Source organism: Anabas testudineus, chromosome 4 (genome assembly GCF_900324465.2).
Source record: "Anabas testudineus chromosome 4, fAnaTes1.2, whole genome shotgun sequence".
NCBI classification, from domain to species: domain Eukaryota; kingdom Metazoa; phylum Chordata; class Actinopteri; order Anabantiformes; family Anabantidae; genus Anabas; species Anabas testudineus.
The window spans coordinates 4,957,765-4,979,139 of NC_046613.1; the positions used below are offsets into that span (position 1 = coordinate 4,957,765).

The 21,375-nt window shown below is 40.8% G+C and overlaps 1 protein-coding gene across 1 annotated transcript in view; it reads left to right on the top strand.

The window, feature by feature from the left end:
• Positions 1-21,375, top strand: part of crocc2 (ciliary rootlet coiled-coil, rootletin family member 2) — a 35,788-nt gene that overhangs the window by 7,189 nt on the left and 7,224 nt on the right. Inside the window, exons 5-37 of the mRNA XM_026344707.1 lie at positions 1,162-1,329; positions 1,408-1,491; positions 2,201-2,304; positions 3,246-3,390; positions 3,844-3,950; positions 4,995-5,201; positions 5,885-5,981; positions 6,156-6,245; positions 6,340-6,471; positions 6,581-6,780; positions 7,462-7,644; positions 8,093-8,237; positions 8,338-8,484; positions 8,568-8,798; positions 10,624-10,817; positions 11,228-11,355; positions 11,720-11,889; positions 11,986-12,165; positions 12,616-12,750; positions 12,837-12,980; positions 15,384-15,622; positions 15,698-15,857; positions 15,944-16,111; positions 16,714-17,098; positions 17,180-17,307; positions 17,466-17,586; positions 17,663-17,826; positions 17,919-18,359; positions 18,975-19,124; positions 19,204-19,404; positions 20,165-20,296; positions 20,448-20,627; positions 20,730-20,805. Coding sequence (XP_026200492.1) covers positions 1,162-1,329; positions 1,408-1,491; positions 2,201-2,304; positions 3,246-3,390; positions 3,844-3,950; positions 4,995-5,201; positions 5,885-5,981; positions 6,156-6,245; positions 6,340-6,471; positions 6,581-6,780; positions 7,462-7,644; positions 8,093-8,237; positions 8,338-8,484; positions 8,568-8,798; positions 10,624-10,817; positions 11,228-11,355; positions 11,720-11,889; positions 11,986-12,165; positions 12,616-12,750; positions 12,837-12,980; positions 15,384-15,622; positions 15,698-15,857; positions 15,944-16,111; positions 16,714-17,098; positions 17,180-17,307; positions 17,466-17,586; positions 17,663-17,826; positions 17,919-18,359; positions 18,975-19,124; positions 19,204-19,404; positions 20,165-20,296; positions 20,448-20,627; positions 20,730-20,805 — 5,536 coding nt within the window. The remainder of the gene's footprint in view (positions 1-1,161; positions 1,330-1,407; positions 1,492-2,200; positions 2,305-3,245; positions 3,391-3,843; positions 3,951-4,994; positions 5,202-5,884; positions 5,982-6,155; positions 6,246-6,339; positions 6,472-6,580; positions 6,781-7,461; positions 7,645-8,092; positions 8,238-8,337; positions 8,485-8,567; positions 8,799-10,623; positions 10,818-11,227; positions 11,356-11,719; positions 11,890-11,985; positions 12,166-12,615; positions 12,751-12,836; positions 12,981-15,383; positions 15,623-15,697; positions 15,858-15,943; positions 16,112-16,713; positions 17,099-17,179; positions 17,308-17,465; positions 17,587-17,662; positions 17,827-17,918; positions 18,360-18,974; positions 19,125-19,203; positions 19,405-20,164; positions 20,297-20,447; positions 20,628-20,729; positions 20,806-21,375) is intronic.

Here is a 21,375-nt window from a genome sequence, read left to right on the forward strand (position 1 = left end):
TAAAAGAAGGTTTTGTGCTCTCCAGGTCCTTGGAGTAAAACAAGAAAAGCACAGAGCCAAGAGCAGGATGGCTGTTTGTAGTATAAATTCTGAAAAGGGTATTTGAAAATGTGTTAATAATGGTGGCAAAGTGACTGGGTCCAGTGTTGAACAGTGAGACTATTGTCTTGGCTCTTTTGGAGCCTGCTGGAGAGATTAAGCACCCAGCGAAGAGATGAGGTACAGAAGAGAGGAGGGAGGCAGTGGGTCGCTGGGTTGATTTGATGGTGGTTTGGAGTATGTTGCAGGGGAGGGGGCTCTTTTCCTCTCTTTTTTAAATGAGAAGTCGGAAAGGGCAGCTGGAGGCACGCAGTGTGTTGTAGTGCTCTAGGGCCATGTGGTTTGTATTAGTGGCACCATGATAGAGAGTGGGTGGTGCAGAGGGAGTTTAGGTTGTGTGAGGTTGAGAGATTACAGGACATTTGGATCATTTGGATTTCAAATATAGGGAGGAGATCCACAATGAGAAAGACCAAAACATTTATAGTGTTTTTGTTTTTAGTTTTATTTGACACATACACCAAACACACACAGCAATATTATAATGTAATATATTATATAATAATAAATATAATATAATGTTTTGTTTTGTTTTGTTTTACCACACTCTAATATACTGTACATGGACATTCTATGGACTAACATTCATGCAGCAGCCCCTCTCCCCTTGAATGATAGCCACTGTTTGTCCAACCCTCATGCCAAGTTAATGGTATGGATCCCTAAATTTATATAAAATATAAATTATATTTAATTTCATCAGAATTAATATCACTGAATTATGTAATGATAGTCATGAATCCTGTACTGATCCTGTGATGATGAAGATGCTGCTAATAATACAAAAGCAAAAATGCACTGAAAACTCTTCTGAATGCACATTTTTCTTTGAGTCAGATTTTTTGTCAGTGGTACATCCATCACTACAACAATTGCAATAATGAACATAGAATTTGATTAACTATGCTCTTAAACAGTAAAATGCATTTGCATTAGATCATAGTAAACTGTACAAATCAACTAGTACACTGGAGTTCATGCATAAAGTACTATGTAATGTTAAATATAACGACATTGAAATTGTCCAACTTACTAAAGTTTATTTGTTACTATTCCATCCAGCTTGATCAGATGCTGGTGCTGCAGTCAGCAGTTGACTCAGACCAAGACAGTGTATCACAAGGATTCCTGCAATTGCAGAACAAGGAGAGAGCTTACAGACAAAAACTGCAGGCCTACCAAGAGGCTCAGCAGAAACAGGCCCAGCTTGTTCAGAAGCTGCAGATCAAGGTGACAGGAAACCAAACTCACAATTGTTAGCTAAAAAGGGTCATTTTGTTTAACTCTGAACCTTATGTTTTATATCAGGTTCTTCAGTACAAGAAAAGGTGTGGGGAACTAGAAGATCAAGTGCTGGAGAAGACCTCAGAGTCTGAGAAGATGAGATTATTGGTATGTCTTAACTGTAGCAACACCCTCCAGAATCAGTATTACAGTATGTAGAGAGAAGAGGGTATTTCAGAGACAACTCTGCTCCTTAGACAGAAGAGGACTTGAACGTGACTCTGAATGACATTGACATGCTTATTATCTCTACACGCCAAACTGTGTAGGTATAATAAAATTCTCTTATAATAGAGCATTTCTTTATCTTGAAAAAAGAAGGCATTGCTGCATATGGCTGGGTAATTTAGATAAAATGACTCTTCATTATCACAGCATTGTTACGTGGTGCAGTATTTACATAAATATTCAAAAATGATAAACTACTAAACAAATGGTTGCCCCATTAAAGTAAATGTTTTTTGTTACACATATAAGAAGTGTCAACCATTATACTGTATCTCTAGAGAAGAATTTCCATTATTACTGCTTATTAGCTGGAATCCAATCACTCATGTAAGAATAGAAGTATTTGAATAACCAGTACAGGATTCATGCATAATCGAAATACAAGACTTTGACTTTTCTTGTTATGAATAAGATTTGCACTTTATCCAAATATTATTCTTGACTGGAAGCCCCCACAGAGAGTTTGGATTAGCAGATCTCGACTGTAATGATGTAGCTTTATAAATACTTGGCAAGTGCTAATGTACTACTGCTACCATATACTGAAGTGTTATCAGGCTACCAGTAGTTGTAGTGTGCATGTGCTCAGCTGCAGGCCCACCTGGACTCAGCCCAGCTTCAGCAACAGACTGAGCAGGATCTCAATATGGCTATCCAGAAGAAGTCTGCCCAACTGGAGGAGGAGCAGAAGAGGTGAGTGATGGGCATCATGCAGAGCAGCCGCGTATTTGAAAAAGTCCAAAAAATTTGCAGCAGCAGGGTGTTGCTATTTGGATAGAGACTTACAGCCATAAATTTGTGGTTAAGGCTTTTTAGATTTTTGCTACTGTTTTTCTTTCTCTGTTTCTGGTTGAGAAGCAGAAATTAAGACAGTATATTTCTTAAAAACGTGTGGCTATGCCCAACGGTTACTAGAGTTCTTGTGCTGTTTTTTCTGTCCCTGTTGCAATGAGAAGACAGATCCTGCAACTGTAAGGATAATTTCAACATCCAAGTCATTAGAGAAAATGTGTGAGACTATGTTCTCTCTCTCACTCTCTTACCAAAGCATTATAGTGACGCCTCACATAAGGTTTGGGCCAAGCTCTGCAGTTGAAGACTTTAATGCCCTATGGTTTACACTTAGGAATCTTAAATGCCATGACAGACCTTTTGCCAGGAGTTGCCTAAAAATATCAATGACTGCAGATTTATCAGCCTTCATCTAGTGGGCCAGAACCATCACTTATATGTTTTTGCTTATTATAGGAATTATTGGAATCCCTCTCCTCCTCTATCTCAGTTCTTTTTCAACACAATATAATCCCATAAACATAGTTCTGGCTCAATTTCAGACAGATAACTGAACATAGCAATGTGACGTGCTTTACTAAAGCAGGGTGTGTGTTGAGTGTGAGAATGATGTAAACATTTTGGTAAATGACTCTACAAGCAGATCTGGTTTAAATTAAATCTAAGTTGACACAGACATTTTAAAACTGTCACACATGTTCACCCTGTAAGTTTGGTTGGCAAGGGTGGCTTTAAAGGCTACATGTGTATTGCGACATATCAGAATTAGAGTTAGGATGCTGTATTAGGGTGTTAGCTATATGCCAAATGGTGTTTAGTGTCATAAGGCTTGTAATTTCCAGGTGTGCCGGCCTCAGCCAAGTGAACTGTATGCTACGGGAACAACTGGAACAGGCAGGCACTGTCAATCAGGGCTTAACAGAGAGCTTGTGGAAGGCCCGTGAAGACATTGAATTGTGTGATACCCGTCTGCGCAGAGAGCAAGAGGTGAGAGAAAAAAAAAAAAATGAAATACGGGAGTCAGAAAGGCAAGAGGGGAAGCTCAAGTTTATTCCTCTCAGCAAAGAGATTGTGCAATTAAACTCCCGTTGAGTTCACATGGGGCAGGAATTCCATTCATAGCCAGTTTCATCAATTCATTCTCATTCCCTGTTCATTTCAGTGCTATGATTTTTGAGTTGTTGTTTCCTGTGAAAACATTCCAACTGCTGAGGGAGAGGAAAATTTTGTGCAAACAATCTGGTGTTCGTGCTGTAAAAGGGCTACATCTGTTTATTCAAGGAAATCCAATTATTTGTATATGTGCCAGTGTGAGTCCAGGGGTTCCAGTATTGCATCTGTTTGGTATCACAATAAAATGTGAGGTGCCATCATTTGCTGGAAGCCACCCTTACCACCCACCCCCCAGTCTCTATTTCCTTTGTCTGCTTTTCTCTGCAGACATGTGCCTCCCGGTTGAGTCGTGAACAGGTTCGTGTCAGAGCACTGTGGCGCCAGGCCGCCTCCCTGCGGAGCACTTTCACCCAGCTAAGGACTTTCGCTGACAGGTGAGCGTGGCGTGCTGCCAGAATTCCTTCAGCAACACAGGATTCTGCAAGAACCCCCACCTCTCTTGTGTCTCACACTCAGAACTGCAACCACAATCCACTTCTCTCAGCCAAGGATCAAAGTAGAACAGGTCAGCAGGGTCACCAGTCCCCCTGCTTATTGTTTCCTCACTGGGAGAACAGATGGCTAAAGGTGTCTATGCTCACTGTTGAAGTCATCCATCAGGACAGAGCCTGAGGCATAAAAGTCACGACTTCTATCATGTTTACCCACTGTGAGCACTATTGAAGAGTAATTTACTCTAATAATGATTGCTTGGCTCATAGACCTCTGTGATCATGTCAAAAGGCTCCCGTAACTTAAACTGAAGGCTTTTCAAACTCTTGATCCTGGATCTTAATCACTGCAGACATCCATCGTTTTTGGGCAAAACAGAGAGACAGTTTTTCAGTTAAGTCAGTTTAGTTGAATTTAATTTGTTTTTATAGCACCAATTCACCACAAGACACTCAGCATCTGCCTTAACCATTAGGGTTGAAATGTGCAATGAAACAGACAGCTCTGAGACCAGGTATACCAGTAGAAAGGTACAGAAAGAGGCAGCCAGAGATGAAAGACCATGAAGTTTATGACATGGAATAGTGACATATAAATGGATAAGGAGGGGATAGGAGAGGAGAGGAGCAGAGCGGAGCTCAGTGCATCAAAGGAGGCTTCTCGGCAGCCTAGGTCTATAGCAGCATTATTAAGAGATGGTTCAGAGCTCTTTAAGGGTTTTTTAAAGATTTATCTATTATTAGTCAGTTACAGTAGTCCAGTCTAGAAGTAATAAATGCATGGTATTGTTTTTAGTAACATTTTAGCAATTTTCCTCAGGTGGTAGAAGGCAGTTCTGGAGATTTTTTTTTAAATAGTGCTACAGTGCTATTTCTTCACTATGCCCTCTAAATTCTGACTAGAAATCTTCACATAATTGCTTTGCTTTAGACCTTTAATTCATCATGACATGCTGTAACCTTAATGCACATCCATTTTTTTAACAGGACTCTGTCTGATATGCACGTGGAATGTGTTGCTGTCAGTCGGCAGCTGCATCTTGCCTGTATGACCTTAGAGACCAGAGTAACACAGGAGAGCACCTCTAGTGGTGTGGATATGTCAGTGCTAGAGAGGCAGCTGAAGGACAAGCTGAAAGAGGCTATGCAGCTACAGGGGCGTTGGAATGCAGAGAAAGTCGAACTTAACTCTAGGTAAAGTTATCTCCAGATTTGTATATCTATCTGAGCCTTATTGTCATACATTGTCATATTTCTATACAACTATTATTATTGTTGCCTTAAGCTGTATTTATTATGAGGACTAAATGTTGTGTTTCAATATCTACACCTATACCTAGACAATAGAAAACCCACTGAACTAAGTACCTGACAAATGAAGAAACTCTGGGAAACCCAAAGTTTCCCTGGTTAATGCAAGTGATAGGATTAATGTGGTATGGTTGTCCGATATCAATATTTTTCTACTGTCTCTGGACTTGTCTAACTGATCTGGACTGTCAGAAAGAAAAAACATGCATTTGCATATTATTCATATTGCAAATCACATTTCTCCTATTACTAAATAAAAAAACAAATGTAATCCCCTAAGTGAAACCTCAATATTGCTCTTGTGCTAATGAAGACAATTTCAGTCTCTTGTACCATCTCCTACACAGTTCATTCAAAAGTCTGCAGGAATGTCAGTGCCTTTGTATTCTGGATCAAAGCTGCCTTCTGATCTTATCAAAAGTCATTGTTAGTCCCATGATTGTATATTGAGAACATGATAGTGTTGATGATCCTGGAGAGGAGGAATACATGCCAGTATTGCGTATTCAGTGTTTCAGAGAACTCGGTGTGTGATATTTTGCTCTTTGTCTTTTTTTTGCATGTAGAATTGCGGAGCTGACCGACACAGTGAAGCACCTCCAGAGCCAAAACAGTGAGAAGGATGCCAGCCTCAAAACCATGCAGATCAGTCTGGACAGGATGGTGGGACCATGGGATAATCAGGGGGGGCGTTGTTGGGTGTTTAAGGGTGTTAAATTGGCTGTAGTCTAAACCTTAGTTTTGATAAACTCCACCACTTCCGTGTCTGCAGTCTGGGGAATGTCAGGCTTGCTCTATGTGTGCTTCTTATCTGACCTTACATGGTTTCCTGCTCAGGAGACAAGGAGAACAGATGATAAAGCAGAGATGGAGGTCCTCCACACAGAGATCCAATCCCTCCAAAAGATTTTATGTGAAGTTCACCAGGTCAGAACAAGACATAGAACTAGGTTAGAGTGTGTAGTTTGTTACATAAGAATATACTGTAAAGATTATTTTCTTTCCCTACTCTAATGTCCAGTTGGTTGGTGAAGAATTTGATAGTAGTGGCTCTGAAAATGTGTTGTCTTCAACTCCTGGCTGCTCTCCTCTGAGAAACACTACTCTAATGGCTGTGCAGAGTGCTATTTCCAAGCATCAGAAACAAATACAGGTCAGACAAAAGTGGCTACTGTTCCCATCTTGTTTTCCATCCTATCTTGACACTTTATAATAGCATTCACTTAATAAAATGTAACCATGCTCTGCCATACAAACTGTAGGACCTGCATGGGTGTTTGGCTGCCGCCCTGGAGCAAGTGGACACACTGCGCACTCACCTGCAGGAAAGGGGCACTGAGCGGAAAGAGCTGGAACAGAAAATCCAAGAAATAAGGAGGGAAAGTCTGGAGGCTAAAGCAGCATTACAGGAAAACCTCAGAGACAGCAACAGATATCGCTGCTCACTGGAACTTGTGACTAGGTACATTCTCATCATGGGCGTCAATACACATACAAATACTCATAAAAAGTGCTTTTATTATTTTGTTAGAGGGCTTTTGCTTCTGGTACTCTGGTATAGTTAGGTGAACTGGTGACTCTAAAATGCCCATACTGTAGGTGGCAATGAGAGAATGAATAGTTGCATACTTCTATATGTCAGCCCTGTGATAGAACTGGCCTGTATGTGGTGTACCCTGCCTTTTGCTCAATGACAGCTAGGAGTGGCTCCAGCACCCTCACATCCCATAATAGGAAAAGCTGTTGGGCTAACGTATGGATGGATAGTGATGTTTTCTGTTTCATAGTTTTAGTCTTGGTTTGTTAGTTGTGAAGTTCCTATTAGGCCTAAATATTGTTTTTGGAAAAGTGCAGGGGTTATAATGATGATAGTTTGGTTTTATATTTATGTTTTATGTTTATGTTTATGCTCATCTGCAGTCAGCATCATTATAAGAATATATGTAAATATATTGAAGCCTCTCCAAAAGCAATATTCATACAACATTGTACAAGACATGTTTATGTTTTGAAGTGTTTTGTTGATGTTATTTTTTTAGAAAAATCAAGTGTTATGATTATGTTGATCATTGTGCAACAGTTCATCCACATACTCTCTCACTCTCTCATTTTCACTGCCTCTCTCTGCTTTAATGCTTCACAGTGAAAGGAGCAGCCTGGAGAAGCTGCTGTCAGGGCTACAGCAGGAGGTGGACTCCCAGCACGCTGAGCTGGAGGTACTGCGGGGCTCCTCACTGGAGCTTCAGAGACAGCGGGACCTCCTGAGGCAGCAAAGGGAGGATCTAGAGATGCAGCTGGCACGCCAGCGCACAGAGGTCCAAAGAGGGTATAGCATAAGCACAGAAGAATGACCGTTACACAATGCACATCTCGTCACCCGAGATTGTTTTCAAGCTCTGTTTGTTTAGAGTCTAGATGAATAACATATGTCATTCTCCAGCCAGCCATGGACCCAGATGACATTTGGATGAAAATGTAAATGATTTACATTGCATTACTGCACTCATGCAAGATGGAAACTTTTTTTTTTTTTTTCATCTTTTTGATGGTTTCTTTTGCTTGAAAAAATTTGATTAGCTGAGAATTGGAGAAGGTCATGCAATACAGCAAAAAGTAACTCCCTGTTCTGGCCTTTGGAAACAATATTTCTCCATAATCCGAAGTGAAGATAGATTACTGTTAAAGTTATTGTTTATACAAATAATCTGCACGTGTGTGAGACAAAGAAACAGTGTTAGAGAGTCATGTACTATGTGGAACATTTTGTGTTTTAGTGAGAGGAGTCTGGAGGAGCTTGAAGGGAAGCATTCTGATTTGCGCAGGGAACTTGTGACAGTAAAAGAGGCGCTGAGTCAAATCACCCTGCAAAAGGAAATGTTGGAAGATGAGAAGGCCAGCCTTGCTCTGGCTCTTACCAAGGTAGGCTCCTGTGTTTGCATTAGGTAGCCTGATTTATATTATTGTATTCTACCTGTCCTGATTAACTAAATTCTTCTAATATTTATGTTACACTCCTCAGCTGGAGTCCCAAAATTCTGCACAAGAGTTATCCCTCACCAAACTGCATAATCAAGAGGCTGCCCTAAAAGATTCTCTGGCTAAAATGGCTGCTCTTAGTGAAGGTTTAGCCAAAGACAAGGTGGAACTCAATCGTATTCTACTACAGGTATTCTGCAAGTAGTTGCCCTGTCGTGTTTATGGAAGTCAGAGTGAGACAGAAGAAGATAAATATTTTTCTTTCCCCTCTAGACAGAATGTGAAAAAGCAGAGCTTGGTGAACATAGACGGGATGCTGAAGTGGAGCGGGCAGCAGCCAGGGAGGAGACAGCACGGGTGCAGCAGGAGATGATGAATCTGCTTGCTGAGAAACAAGCTCTAGATAACTCCCACAGCCACTTGCAGGATCTCTGCCAGAAAGCAGAAGCAGAGCTGAACCGGCTGCAGAAGGAGAACGCTCAAGTCCTGGAGCAGCACTCTCAGGTTTAGGACCCCCAGCCGCTTACACACTTTAGCCTCCATCCTTCCAGTTCCCACCACTTGGGAGAGTTGCAGTTATTAATAGCTTTCAGCAGATTCATGAAGCCTGTTGTCGCATTAAAATGTATTAGAGATACTGGACACATCTGCCATCATTTTTTCTTTCAAATGGGATATGGAGGCCCCACTAAGATTTTTTTATGAGTAACTTGGGACATAACAAACAAGGAACCTCCTTGAACAAATGTGAACTGGAAAAGATAAATAGATAGACATATAATATCCAATCAGGGTTTAGTGAAACAGCCAATAAAGTAACACCTAAAGTATTCCTATTCTCCTCTCATTTCTCTCTGTTACGTCCGCTAAGAATGAAAAGAATCCTTTTCTGTTTTATTATCTGTTTTGAATGGGAAACTGGGAAATCCAATGTCAATCTCAGCTAGAAAATAACAAATCTAAACAATCAAACAAATTCCATCTACAGGTTTTGTTTTATATCTGTAAAAATAAATTATCGGTGTATAAAGCATGCCCGGAAGTGGCATCCAGCACATTAAACTCAGTTTCATCCCCTTATTAAGCACTATTCACATCATTAATATTGGTTGGATGTCCTCTCTTTAATATTTACCCAAGGAGAGGCCAAAAGCCATGATGTGTTAACATTTAGTTATTGTTAGATACGTTTAGTTTAGTTTTAGTTTGTTGTGTGAGTTACTACTCCAAGGCACAGTATATCAGGCAAAAAACAGACTGAAGATCTACCACCTACCAGACCTACCTTAAAATCACTACATACAACACATTGTATTTTATTTATATAGGTAAAAATTGGAAGTTGTGTTGAAGTTTGCAGGGATTTATGTCCTGCCAGTGAAGTTGTTGTCACAGGGAGTACATTTCCAGGCCTGAATGTAACCCTGAAAAACCACAGCTTGTCAGTTTTACACTTTGGTGTTTGTACACAGATGCTGATAGGCTGCCTTATCTTTGGACAGAGTCAGGTTGGCTGTTTTCCCCTGCTTCTAGTCTTTGTGTTAAGCTAAGCTAAACACCCACTGACTCTAGCTCCATATTTAGTACACAGGAATGAATATGGGTCCATGTTCTTATCTAACTAAGAAAAAAACAAGAACTATTATCATGTAAAATTATTTGTTTAAAGTACACTGAAATCTGTTTTACACTGACCTGTAACCATGTTTAAAAGTGAGCTGAGGTCATTAACTTAGAATTACAGTCGAATCTATCATAACCATTCAGTGAATTTATACAAAGATGATTCCTATGAGAATCTCCACTTCAGTAGCTTAAGACATTAATCTCTTTTTGGAGTTAAATATATACTAAATGCAATTCAGCAAATTCCAAATAAAATGCATGTGTGGCCAGTTCATTATTTTTGTTGTTCGATATAGATCCTTTGGTCATAATGATTTAGGCAAGAATTCAGAAAAAAATCGTAACTCACTAATCATTTTTATTTTGCTTCAGGCGGTGCATTTGCTATGGACCTGCAGTTCCTAAACACTGTCATGAATCAATTAAAGTTTGTGTAATTTATGTTTCATAAAGGCAAAAAGAGGGGTTTGTAGAGTTCAATATTAGTTCACCAAATACATAAAATGTAGAGGTGGGATGATTCATTCTCAATCCAACACATACATATTTCCAAATATATTGTAACTGTAGGAGTTCATTCAACTGTCATACTGCTGCTCAAGATTAGTTCTCTTTTTTTTTCCAAAGTATGTGTTATGGCTGCTATGTAAATGAATTCATTGTTTGAAGACATTTTTTTGTTTGTGTCTGTGTTGGTCTCCAGGTCGCCAAGCAGATGCAGAAACTGTCAGCTGAGCTTTGTTCATGCAGGAAGGAGCTTGAGACACAGACCACAGCCCTAAAGAGAGCTACCCATGCCAGGGAGGAGCTGGCAAAGGACAAGGCTGCACTGGACGTCAAGCTGAACTCTGCTGACCGAAAGGCCTGTGGTCTCATGCAGGAGCTGGTTGCTCTTAGGTCTGTTTGGTTGTGTATGTGTGTGACCTCAAAAATGTGCGGGAGCAACCAGTTTTCACAGTTTTTTTGTTTTTTTTTTATGTTTTTTTCATATGTCACAGGACATTTAAATTTGGTTTAGGCCTGCATTTGTTATGGTTGAGGTTAGGTTAGGAGTGTAAGAAATAACTGTAAGTCTGTGCAGTGTCCTCAAAAGCATCTGAGATAAATAACATAAGTACATTTAAAGTTTTTTTTTTACGCAAATTTTACTTTCTGAAGCGCAGCAAACCCTATGTAACAAGAGTCTTTAGGTAACATGGTATTATTTGGAAACTATGCTGGACCATGATGGATCATTGGATTTTATTACCTTCTACACCTTGTGGTTCAAAGGTCTTTTTTTCAGTGCCTAAACTGCTGTGTTCCAGAGCAGAAAAGGAGTCCCTAGAGACAGCTCTGTTTGAGAGCCAGGAGCTTGCCTCGTCTCTGGAGGCTGACTGCACCAGGATGGAGGGAGAGAGACGAAGTTTGCTGCTGGCTAATGAGGCCTTGACGCGTGAGTAGTCCCCTCCCTCAGAGATACACTATCCTCCATGCCAAACCCCCTGGCCATGAAGCCTTTCCAACAGCCCACTAGAGATCCATATTTCATCTGTGAGTTCTGCAGCTGCTGGGCTCTAGCATCACTGAGGCTGCTTTCTCAGCTGACCAGTGTCCCAACACTCCACACAACTACATATGGATCAAATACATGTGTTAAGTTAGCATGTTCCACATGAAGACATGGATGAGTAGCCTATCCCTTATAAATAAAACTCCTTGCTGATCCTGGCTCATGCACCATGTGTAATAAGTGTCCCCACTGAATAACAGGGTGAAAGTTTGGCTTTGGTGTTGGGTATGTTTGTATGTCTGTCCAGGCGATGCTGCTCGAATGCGCGTAGATGCTGAAAACCAGTTTGCACAAGCTGCACAAGAGCAGAGTAAGTTGGAGGAAAAAGTGGCTCAGGTGGAGAGGAATGCCTTCCTGACACTGAACAATAAAGAGCAAATTCACAGAGAGCAACTAGAAGCTGAACGCAGGAAAAAGGTACAGTACAATTATATGGTTGTGCAGACTGACTAACAAATAAGATGCCCAAGCTTTTTGTTAACTAAGCAGATGAGTTTGTTTTGTGGTTGACAGGAGCAGCAGTGTGCAGAGCTGAGGGTTCTGTGGGAGCAGACTGAGGAGCAGCTGCATAGACAACATGAAGAGCTGCGTGTGCGTAGCCAGAAGGAGCTGCATCAGGTGCAAGAGGAGTTAGCCAGGCTGCAGCAGGACTGCAACCAAAGCCTCCTGCAAGCTGAGAACGAAAAGCAGCAGGTGTGTGGTCTTCATAGGTTTGTTGTGGATTCAATCACAAATACAGAAAAGTTGGTACTATCTCAATCCAAAAGAAGTTACAAACTGTAGCTTTAAGAAGGAATTTGATGCCTGTAATACACTTAAAAAAGTTTCTGGGTACAAGACTTCAGCTGAAGTGTTGTTTGATCCTGGTCATCATAATGCACCATACATTTTCTACTGGAGACAGATATGGAATGCAGACAGGTCAGTCAATTACATGCACTCTGGAAATGGGGTGTGTAGACTTGTTAGATGTTTATGAGCCTTAAAAATGGTGGAGTGTTAGAGTATGGAAATAAAGAACAACCACACACACAATTAATGTGTGTCCAGAGAAACTAGGCTAGTGTCTGTTAGTCCCTATGGCAAACTAACTTTTATGCGCAATATATAAATGAGCCTGACCTCATAGTCTGTTGTGAACAGGCTATGTCACAGAAGGAGACAGAGAAGGCTGCAATCACAGAGAAGCTAGTTGCCCTGCAGCAGGACCTGGCCATAGCAGACATGAAGCTGGAGCACATGCAGAGAGAAGCACTTAGCAAACAGGAGCAGGACAAGGTAATGTATGACAATGTCATTTGAGATCTGGTCAAGTTTCCTGTTCTGCTAGTATAACTGAACTATCTGGGTTGTCTGTGGTCTAGAATGCAATGGCTGTTCTTCAGTCTGAGCTGAAAGACTTGCAGACTCAATTTGAAGAGTCTTTGAACTCCAATGAGGATGAGAAGAAGAGTCTAATTGAGCAGCTCAGAGAGTTAAACCAACAGAAAGAACATGCACAACAGGAGGTGAGAACTTTTAAAACCTGTTCTGTGTCATCAGAATATACTCTCTATACTATATGTTGCAGTGATAACTCACATAAGAAAGATTTTGTCAATGTCAGGGCCTCAATGACAGAGAAATATCGAGAAAACTATAAAATATATAGGCTGCATATATATATTAAAAAAAATATATATATATATATATATATTTTTTTTTTTAATTATATATATATATATATATATATATATATATATAAAAATTTCCCCACTCGCTCCTTCCTTGGAGTGGTCTTATTCCTTCAAACTCGGGTCCTCTTCTAGAGGCCTGGGAGCTTGAGGGTCCTGCGCAGTATCTTAGCTGTTCCTAGGACTGCACTCTTCTAGACAGAGATCTCAGATGTTGTTCCTGGGATCTGCTGGAGCCACTCTGCCAGTTTGGGAGTTACAGCCCCCAGTGTCCCTATCACCACGGGTACCACTTGTGCCTTCACCATCCACATCTTTTCCTCTTTTCCATCTCTTTTTTCAGCCCTTGGTATAAATATATACTGTATATATATAGTATGACAGATTCTCAGATTGGTTCTGAATTGGATCTGCTTCAAGTGAGAGGGAGAGCCATTTACTTTAGGCTACTATTGACATTAGCTGGTGCCACAGAGCTTTACAAGCTTTATGAGGGTACCATCAGGTGCAGAGCCATAGTGCCAAATCCAACAAGCAGAGGTTGTGTGCACTCTTAAGACTCCAAGTCCTCTCTTTTTGTCAAATCCACTAAAGGGAAATGCATTTCCACTGACCTTAATATAAACACAAGAGTGCAATTAGCCTATAATTCTGGCCCAGTGACAGACCTCTCTGAGCCAAATGAGAGTTGTAAATCTCTACTCTTAGGTTGCTTGAGGTCAGGATTTCAGGCACAGGGATGCTGGATGTTTTAGTAAAATAACAACCTCACAGTCACCTCATGAAGATGTAACTTACAAAGTTGTAAGGACCTTACCATGTCCTGCTTTAAAAGCCTGGTTTCCCTGGAAAAGTGGATTGTTGATCTGTGTGGGGCTTCTTGGTTTCAATAAAATAGTAAAAATTAGGATTATCCTGCCTTCGCTCTGTCTCGTTAGTGTTATCAAACTATAGAGAATGAGCTTGTATAGAGCCAGAGCTGAAGAGTTTTGAGGTTTGGCCAGCCCTGCCTAATGTCATATATCAAGTCAGGCTTCAGCGTCATATTTGGCTACCACCCCAGCACATTTCCTTGTTTGATTATTTTTCAGTAATCCCATCTCAGGATACTCATGTCAGACAATTAAAAAGCAAGAGTGAGGGTGTGTGACAGAATTAGAGAGCAAAAAAGGGAGAAATCAATGGAAGAGAGGGAGAACCATCAGGGGTAGGATATGGTCCCTGGTACTATAATATGAAATCCAAGTTTGAGTTAGCCCCTTGTGTAAATAAGCCAGTGGGGGAGTGTTTATTTTCTCCCTTGCAGCAGTGAGAGACTGGCTCCACTGGGACTCCAGGTCCCCCTCTCTCATCCATATAACACAACACTGCTGCCCTCATATTCTCTGCCCTTCTTCTCCTCCACTCCCCACCCAGAAATCAGATAAAATAAAGTATAATTGGCCAGATCAGCACTAGCTTGTTTTTTCTCACATTAGAGTTTATGAGAAAGAGCCATCTTGTGTGGCCTCTGAACATAACAGTCCTCGTCCTCATCCTCCCTTATTCACCCTTTTCCCTCTGCCTCCCTGCCACCTCAGGGGGGTCTGCTGTTTATCATGTTGATCTCTGTGGATTCTTTACACTTCGAGCTGCAGTGAGGAGATGGGAAGAGACAGCACTGGCTACGGGCCCAACTGGCTCTTATCCATGCCCAGATAAGCTCTGTCCTCCCTATTCCTCTTGCTCCACGCAACATGTTGCCATAAAACAGAATATAGGTCATGCAGTATCTTGAGATTCTGCACATAGCCCTTAAAATAGTGGTTGTAGAAATTTAGCTTTCAAACACTGAAGCTCGAATCCCCAAAATCACTTATGTAGTATGCTGAAGGATTTTTCCTATTGCGTTTTCACTGTGTGATTGTTATAAACTGCATAGTGCATGCATAGTTTGAGCTTTTGGTGAGCTGTATGTAACAGCTGAATAGATGTTTTCAAAAAATATTGAGGATGAGAAGACTTCTGTGTAGTGGGTCTCCTTACTGACTTTATATTGTAAACATAGGTTTAATATTAGTTTAAATAGCACTTTATTAAGTCCTGTATGTTATTAAATAATAAGGTTAGGTAGATAAAGAAAGTAAAGGTAACATTTGGATTTAACATTTGAGGTGTACTATTTATTCTTAAGACCTCCTGAATTACTCTGTTTGACACAATATCTTGTTTTTCATTCTCCCTAATCTGGACATTAAGGTAAAAGGCCTTCGTCAGCAACTGCAGGAAACAGAGGATGGACTTATGAAAGGACGAAGAGAACTAATTGATGCTCATAGAGAGCTTCAGGATTGTGCTCAGGAACGGGACAAGCAACGAAAAGAAGCTTTGGATCTGAAAAGGCTCTTGGGTGACGAGACCAGAGAAAAAGAGGCCATCCAAATCACTAATGAAGAGCTCAGAACTTTGATCAAGAGAGCAGAGGGTGATAACAGCAGGTACAACTTTTACATGGCATTCTGTAAATCCTGTTTTTCCAGTGTTGATGTTAACTATAAACATATCTTGACTAGTTTGAGACGAGCTGTGGAAGAGAGGGAGCAAAAAGTGGCTGTCCTAGAGGAATGTAGGAGCTCAATACAACAGGAAGCAACCGCTCTACGGAGCAACATGAGGGATCTGGAGAAGTCTCGCCTACAGGCACGCAGAGAGCTACAGGAGCTTCGCAGACAGGTAAAACATTATTGAAGTTTCTGCTTTTGATCTGATTTATTGTAAATAAAGCCTTCATATAGTTTTTACTCCATTAACATGAGCAGGTAAAGTTCCTTGAAGGTGAGAACAGCCGGCAGAAACAGGAGCTGCAAGAGCTACAAGCTCGTGTATGTCAGGAGGAGCAGAAAGAGGAGGAGACACGTCACGAAGTTTTCACTCTCAAACAGAGGGTGTTGGAGTGTGAGGCTGGCAGAGAAGCGGCGCTGAATGAGGTAGCATGCATAAAGCAATTAGTCTGTTAACAAAAGGCTAGTGCAAGCATTCCACTCTTGCGACATGTTAAAAAATTACCTGTCATACTCATGCATACAGTAAATGAGACACACCATAACATAACATAGTGTTGATTAATTTTAGATCCCAGGTAAAAGTCTTGTATTTCTTAATTTCACATGGTAAATGTCACATATATTCATATTTAGTATCTTCCAAAACCATCAGTGAGCAAATGTTTTGCAGATACTCAATTACTACATAATTCTTAAAGGATTTTTTTTACTTTTATTGTCTATATTTCTGCAAAAGTGATAAATAATTTTGACTTCAGGTGTCTTGATAAAAACCCAACACAAAATAATTTTGGCAACAGATTTTGTTTGGGAAACCATGGAGAACATGTTGTGTATCCAGAGTCTGATTAACATGTTTTTTTTATTCTGGTCATAACTACAGACAAATTAAATTACACTATACACTACACAACTATAAGGTGTGAATGTTTGCGTTATCAATTGCCTTATTCGTGATATATTCCACGCTATGTAATAAACACACAGATGATAAATTAGGATTGTCTTGTCTTGTGATTTTGCAGGTTGAAGGTCTGAAGCGGCGTGTGGTGGAGCTGGAAACAGCGGAACAAGAGAGCCAAGAGCTGCTGCAAGAGAGTAAAGCTTATAAGCAGCAAAGTGAGCAAACACTCAGAGAAACCTCTGCCCGGCTTGAGGAAGCATTAGAGGATGCCAGGGTCCAGGTCAGGGAACTCTCTGCGCAAGTTGGTCTTGCAGAAAACAAGGCCCAGAGCCTGGAAGAGCTACTGCAGCTTGGTGACGCCAAATGCAAGGGGTTGGAGCTCAAGCTGGCAGGGTTGTATTCAGCTTTGCGTCGCACTGTTGGCATGAACCGCAAGTGTCTTTCAGGCACATCTGGGTCACGCAGACGATCTCTCTCTCCCTGGAGAAGTCACATGCAAATAAAAGGTGCGATCATGGACTTTTATGATGTTGTCATGCCAATTACTTCTAGATGAATATACATTAATAAGTGTGGTCTCTGGGTAGGGGGGAAGAGTATGACAGACAGATCTGTGTTGCCCTTGTCCTGTGAAGATGAGGAGCTAGATGTGGAGTTAGTGCACACAGCCCTTCAGGAATTCCTGCAGGATCTAAGACAAGCACAAAAAGACAGGGTATGATTGAATTTCCTAATAACTATATGCTACATGCTGTTTTTACAAAGCTGTGTAAAAGTACACAAACAGCACAACAGTTATTTAACTCATGTATTAAATGTTAAGTGTTTGTATTTTAGCAGAATATTTTACATTAATAAGCATTTCTGCTTCAGGATGAAGCCAAGGCTCAGATTCTCAGTCTAAGTCACCAGGTGACAGAGCTCCAAAGCAGCCAGGATAAATCAACTGCCCAGCTCCTACAACTGCAGACATCCTTAAAGCAATCACAACAGGGTAATAAAGTCAGTGAGTCCTATAATTATTTTTTAATAATTACGTTTAGACATAACATTTTAACATGTTTTTACAGGAAAAAAAGAGATGGCAGAAGGATTGCTTGAGGCACAACGATCCCTCTCCTTCCAGGAAGAAGCATCCCATCGTGCAGAGACAGAAAAGAGAAGCCTTGAGGAGGATGTAGGTAAACTCAGGACTAGTCTGCAAGCCGCTCAGACAGAATCTAAGGCACTGCAGGTATGTAAGAGACCAGGAGATAAATATTAACTACAACAGTGCACACCATTTTTAGTGGCATCTGATAAAATTCTGTGCCAATGCCTCCACAGGATAAGTTAAAGCTCCTGCAAGGCTTAGAATCTCGTGTGACTGCAGAAAAACAGAAGCTGAAAGAGTCTTTAGAAGCCGCAGAGAATAGAGTGAGCTCTCTGGAGCTCTCTCAGCGTACCCTTGAGGGTGAGCTACAGCGGGCCCAGCTCAAGATAGCAGAGCTGGATGCAGAGGCGGGGGCGCTGCAGGAGAGACTGTCAGAGATGAGGAGGAAAATGAGTGAGAGCGAGGACCGTTGTGCAGCACTGAGGGTCAGTGAGGAGAGGCTAACCACATCACTGGCTCGAGCTGAGCAGCATGAAAGCCAGCTGAGAGAGCAGCTCCACAAACTGACAAACACAATAAGTGACAACAGGGCCAACACAGGAGCCCTACAGCAGCAGATAACACAGCTGCAGAGGGCTCTGACTGCCAGTGAGCAAGACCGGAGGATGCTGCAGGTACAATTAATCACCTAGTTTGAATTGAATTGAATTGAATGAAAATTTTTAATGTCATAAAATTTTTTCGTTTCTGTTACATAAAACATATCATGTGCACTGGATTTTAATTTGAATATGAAATCTTAATTCTGTTTAAAGCTTTGAAATAAGATGAATAGTTAAACTCCCGTTGGTGTGCTTTTATTTAAAGTGCAGCTATTTAACCTTCTCAGCTACACGTTGAGCATTTTTATTTATATTTGCTGCTGTGGTTTTCCTGCGAGTCCTCAAAGGCTAAGCAATAAAATGCTCAGGCAACCTCATTAATTCTCCAAGAGCTTCTCAGGAGAACTTTGTTAGACATAGTTTGGGACTGCATTTTAAGCAAACAAAAACATGACATACTTAGTATAAATCTCTTGGTTTACTCAAAAGCTGTTGGCTCATTGCAGTAAAAGTGAAAAAAATAAAAAAACACAACTCTTGCCTGCAGCCATCTACAGTATGTCATCATCAAGTGTCAAAGTTGTAAAACTGTAGAATATAAATGCAGGTCAGAAATATAAGGTTGCTAAATGATGGTTTAATGGAACAGTGTAACTCATATGTATTTCAACATGTCTGTGCCACTAGGAACGCTTGGATAAGACACGAGATGCCCTTTCAGAGAGTAAGAGGCTGAACCATACACTTACAGAACGGACCCAAAACCTTCAACAAGCCCAAGAGGACTCAGACCTGACAAATTCTGAGCTGGAGAAACATAACAGGTCGCTCACAGAGGTGAGTCACACTGAGGTTAAAGTGTAAATGAAGGTAAGGAGACTGCGTTTTAATGTATGGATGATTGATTGTGTCCCAGAGTCTGAAGCAGCATCAGGAAGCTGAACTGCAGGCCCAGGAGAGCTCCCAGCAGCTGCAGAGAGAGAAGGAGGAACTCCATGAAAGGGTCACCAGTCTCCAGAACTCTTTGCAAAAGCTAAAAAATGAGAAAGCAGAGATGGAGAGGGTGCTGACACGCCTTGGTAAAGACAAATCAGCACTCAGGAAAACTTTGGAAAAGGTGGGCTATCACATCTGCGGAATTCTAAAAAATCTAAACTTATATAAAGAGTATATATATTTTATATATATTGTATTTCAGAAGTTTACATTAGGTTTTAAGAATTAGAAGAAGTAAGACAACAGAAAAATACTACCTTTTTAGTGTAGCATGGACTCAAGTACCCTGATGATGTTTCATAATGTTACAGCAAAAACTCACACACACACCAACACTTTTTCTTTAACCTGGATCACAGAAAACTGCTTTTGGTCAGTCAGTCAGAGTGTTTGTGCTGAATATGAGGTACAAGATCTGAAATATACAAGGTAGCCAAACCACAAATGGCTTTAAACACAATTAAAATGATCTTAAAGTCAATTCTACAACTGCTGGAAGCCCTTGTTTGTAAAGAGGCCAGGACTGAAGTAATCTGTGTTTAGTGTTGGTCAGAAGCCTTGCTGCTACATTTTGAAGACGTGCAGTTCCCAAAGTATTAATACTCAAAATGAACCCTTACATTAAACAAGACAGGAGATCATTTAATGTTTACTATGGCGTGATTTGTCATTTGTCTGCCACTTTTTTTTCATTTCGCACATATTCATCTTTGTCACATGTTGTACAAAATGATCCTACATTGATGGAAACTTGTAGGTGGACTGTGAGAACCAAGTGACTCTGTGCTTGGCTTCTGTTATATGGATTACAGGAAGCTGCATGAGTGCAGAATAATCATGGTAAAGTCGTTCACATTATGTCACCTTCACGCTGTTGTCAGGTGGAGATGGAGAAGCTGAGGATGGAGGAGGGGGCAGTGTCGGCAGCCAGACAAAATGAACAGTTGGGGCAACTAATCCACAACCTGGAGCAAGAGCTGTCTGAAAGGCAAGATAAGGTGCAGATCCTGCAGGTGAGAAGAGATATAGAGATATAACACGCTGTGTGAACAATGTGTTTATTTTTACTATGGAAAAACCTGAAAGTTTAGCAATACAATCACCTGCACCTTGATCTTTCTTGTACTCTACTTTTAATTACATGCACATATGAACTGTCTTCAGGCTCAGATCTCCCAGATGGAGCACTCACATGCACAGCACCTCCTAGAGGTGACATCCCGTCATCACCAAGAGTTGGATTTGGAGACAGATCGTCTGAGAGACAGTCAGCTCCAAGCAGAGCAGGCTTTGGAGACCAGGGAGAGGGCCCATCGCCAGAGGGTCAATTGCCTGGAGGAACAGGTGTGTTCAGCCTACTGTTTACTGTGGATGCTGTTAAAGTTTTCTTTTATGTCCATGTTTCTGTTTTCCTCGTCTTATCATCTTTTTTTGTTTGTTTGTTAGGTGCTGACCCTCAAAGAGCAACTGGATAAGGAGACAAGAAGGCGGCAAGCCTATTTCAATCAGATGCTAAAACCTGGTGTGTAGGCAGAGATTCCGCAGTGAAGTATGTAGCACCTCTGGCTTCCTCATTCACTGTACCTCTGGCAGCTTTCCATCAACATTACGTTACAAGCTTCATCCACATTTGGAAGCACACAAGCGCGCACAAACACACTGGTTTTCTCCCACCCATGCATGTGCACACTGGATTACAATAATCTCTAGGAAAACTCAACAACAAACAATGAGTGTTTTGTTTATAAGTGGACTGGATGTGCCAAATTGTTTTAAGGATTTCCTCTGGCTTGCTACAGTTGCTGTTTCTAAGTCTGTGCTGTATTTGCTGTGTCATTTTTTAGGAAGCAATGTAATTTCCTTGCTTGGTGCTTTTTTCTTGTGTTGCAATTATTTGTATAATCATTTGCCATATTGATCATGAACCAGTCTCATCCTAATCATTGTTTGTGTTTCCCAAGGGGAATAGATTTCCAAATATTTACCATAATTGTTGGCAGATTTTCATGGTGCTGTGATTTATTAGTATTAGCCTGTTGTAAAGATTCTATAGAGGAACTCATTTATTTTAACATGTCTTGTATTTGACTCA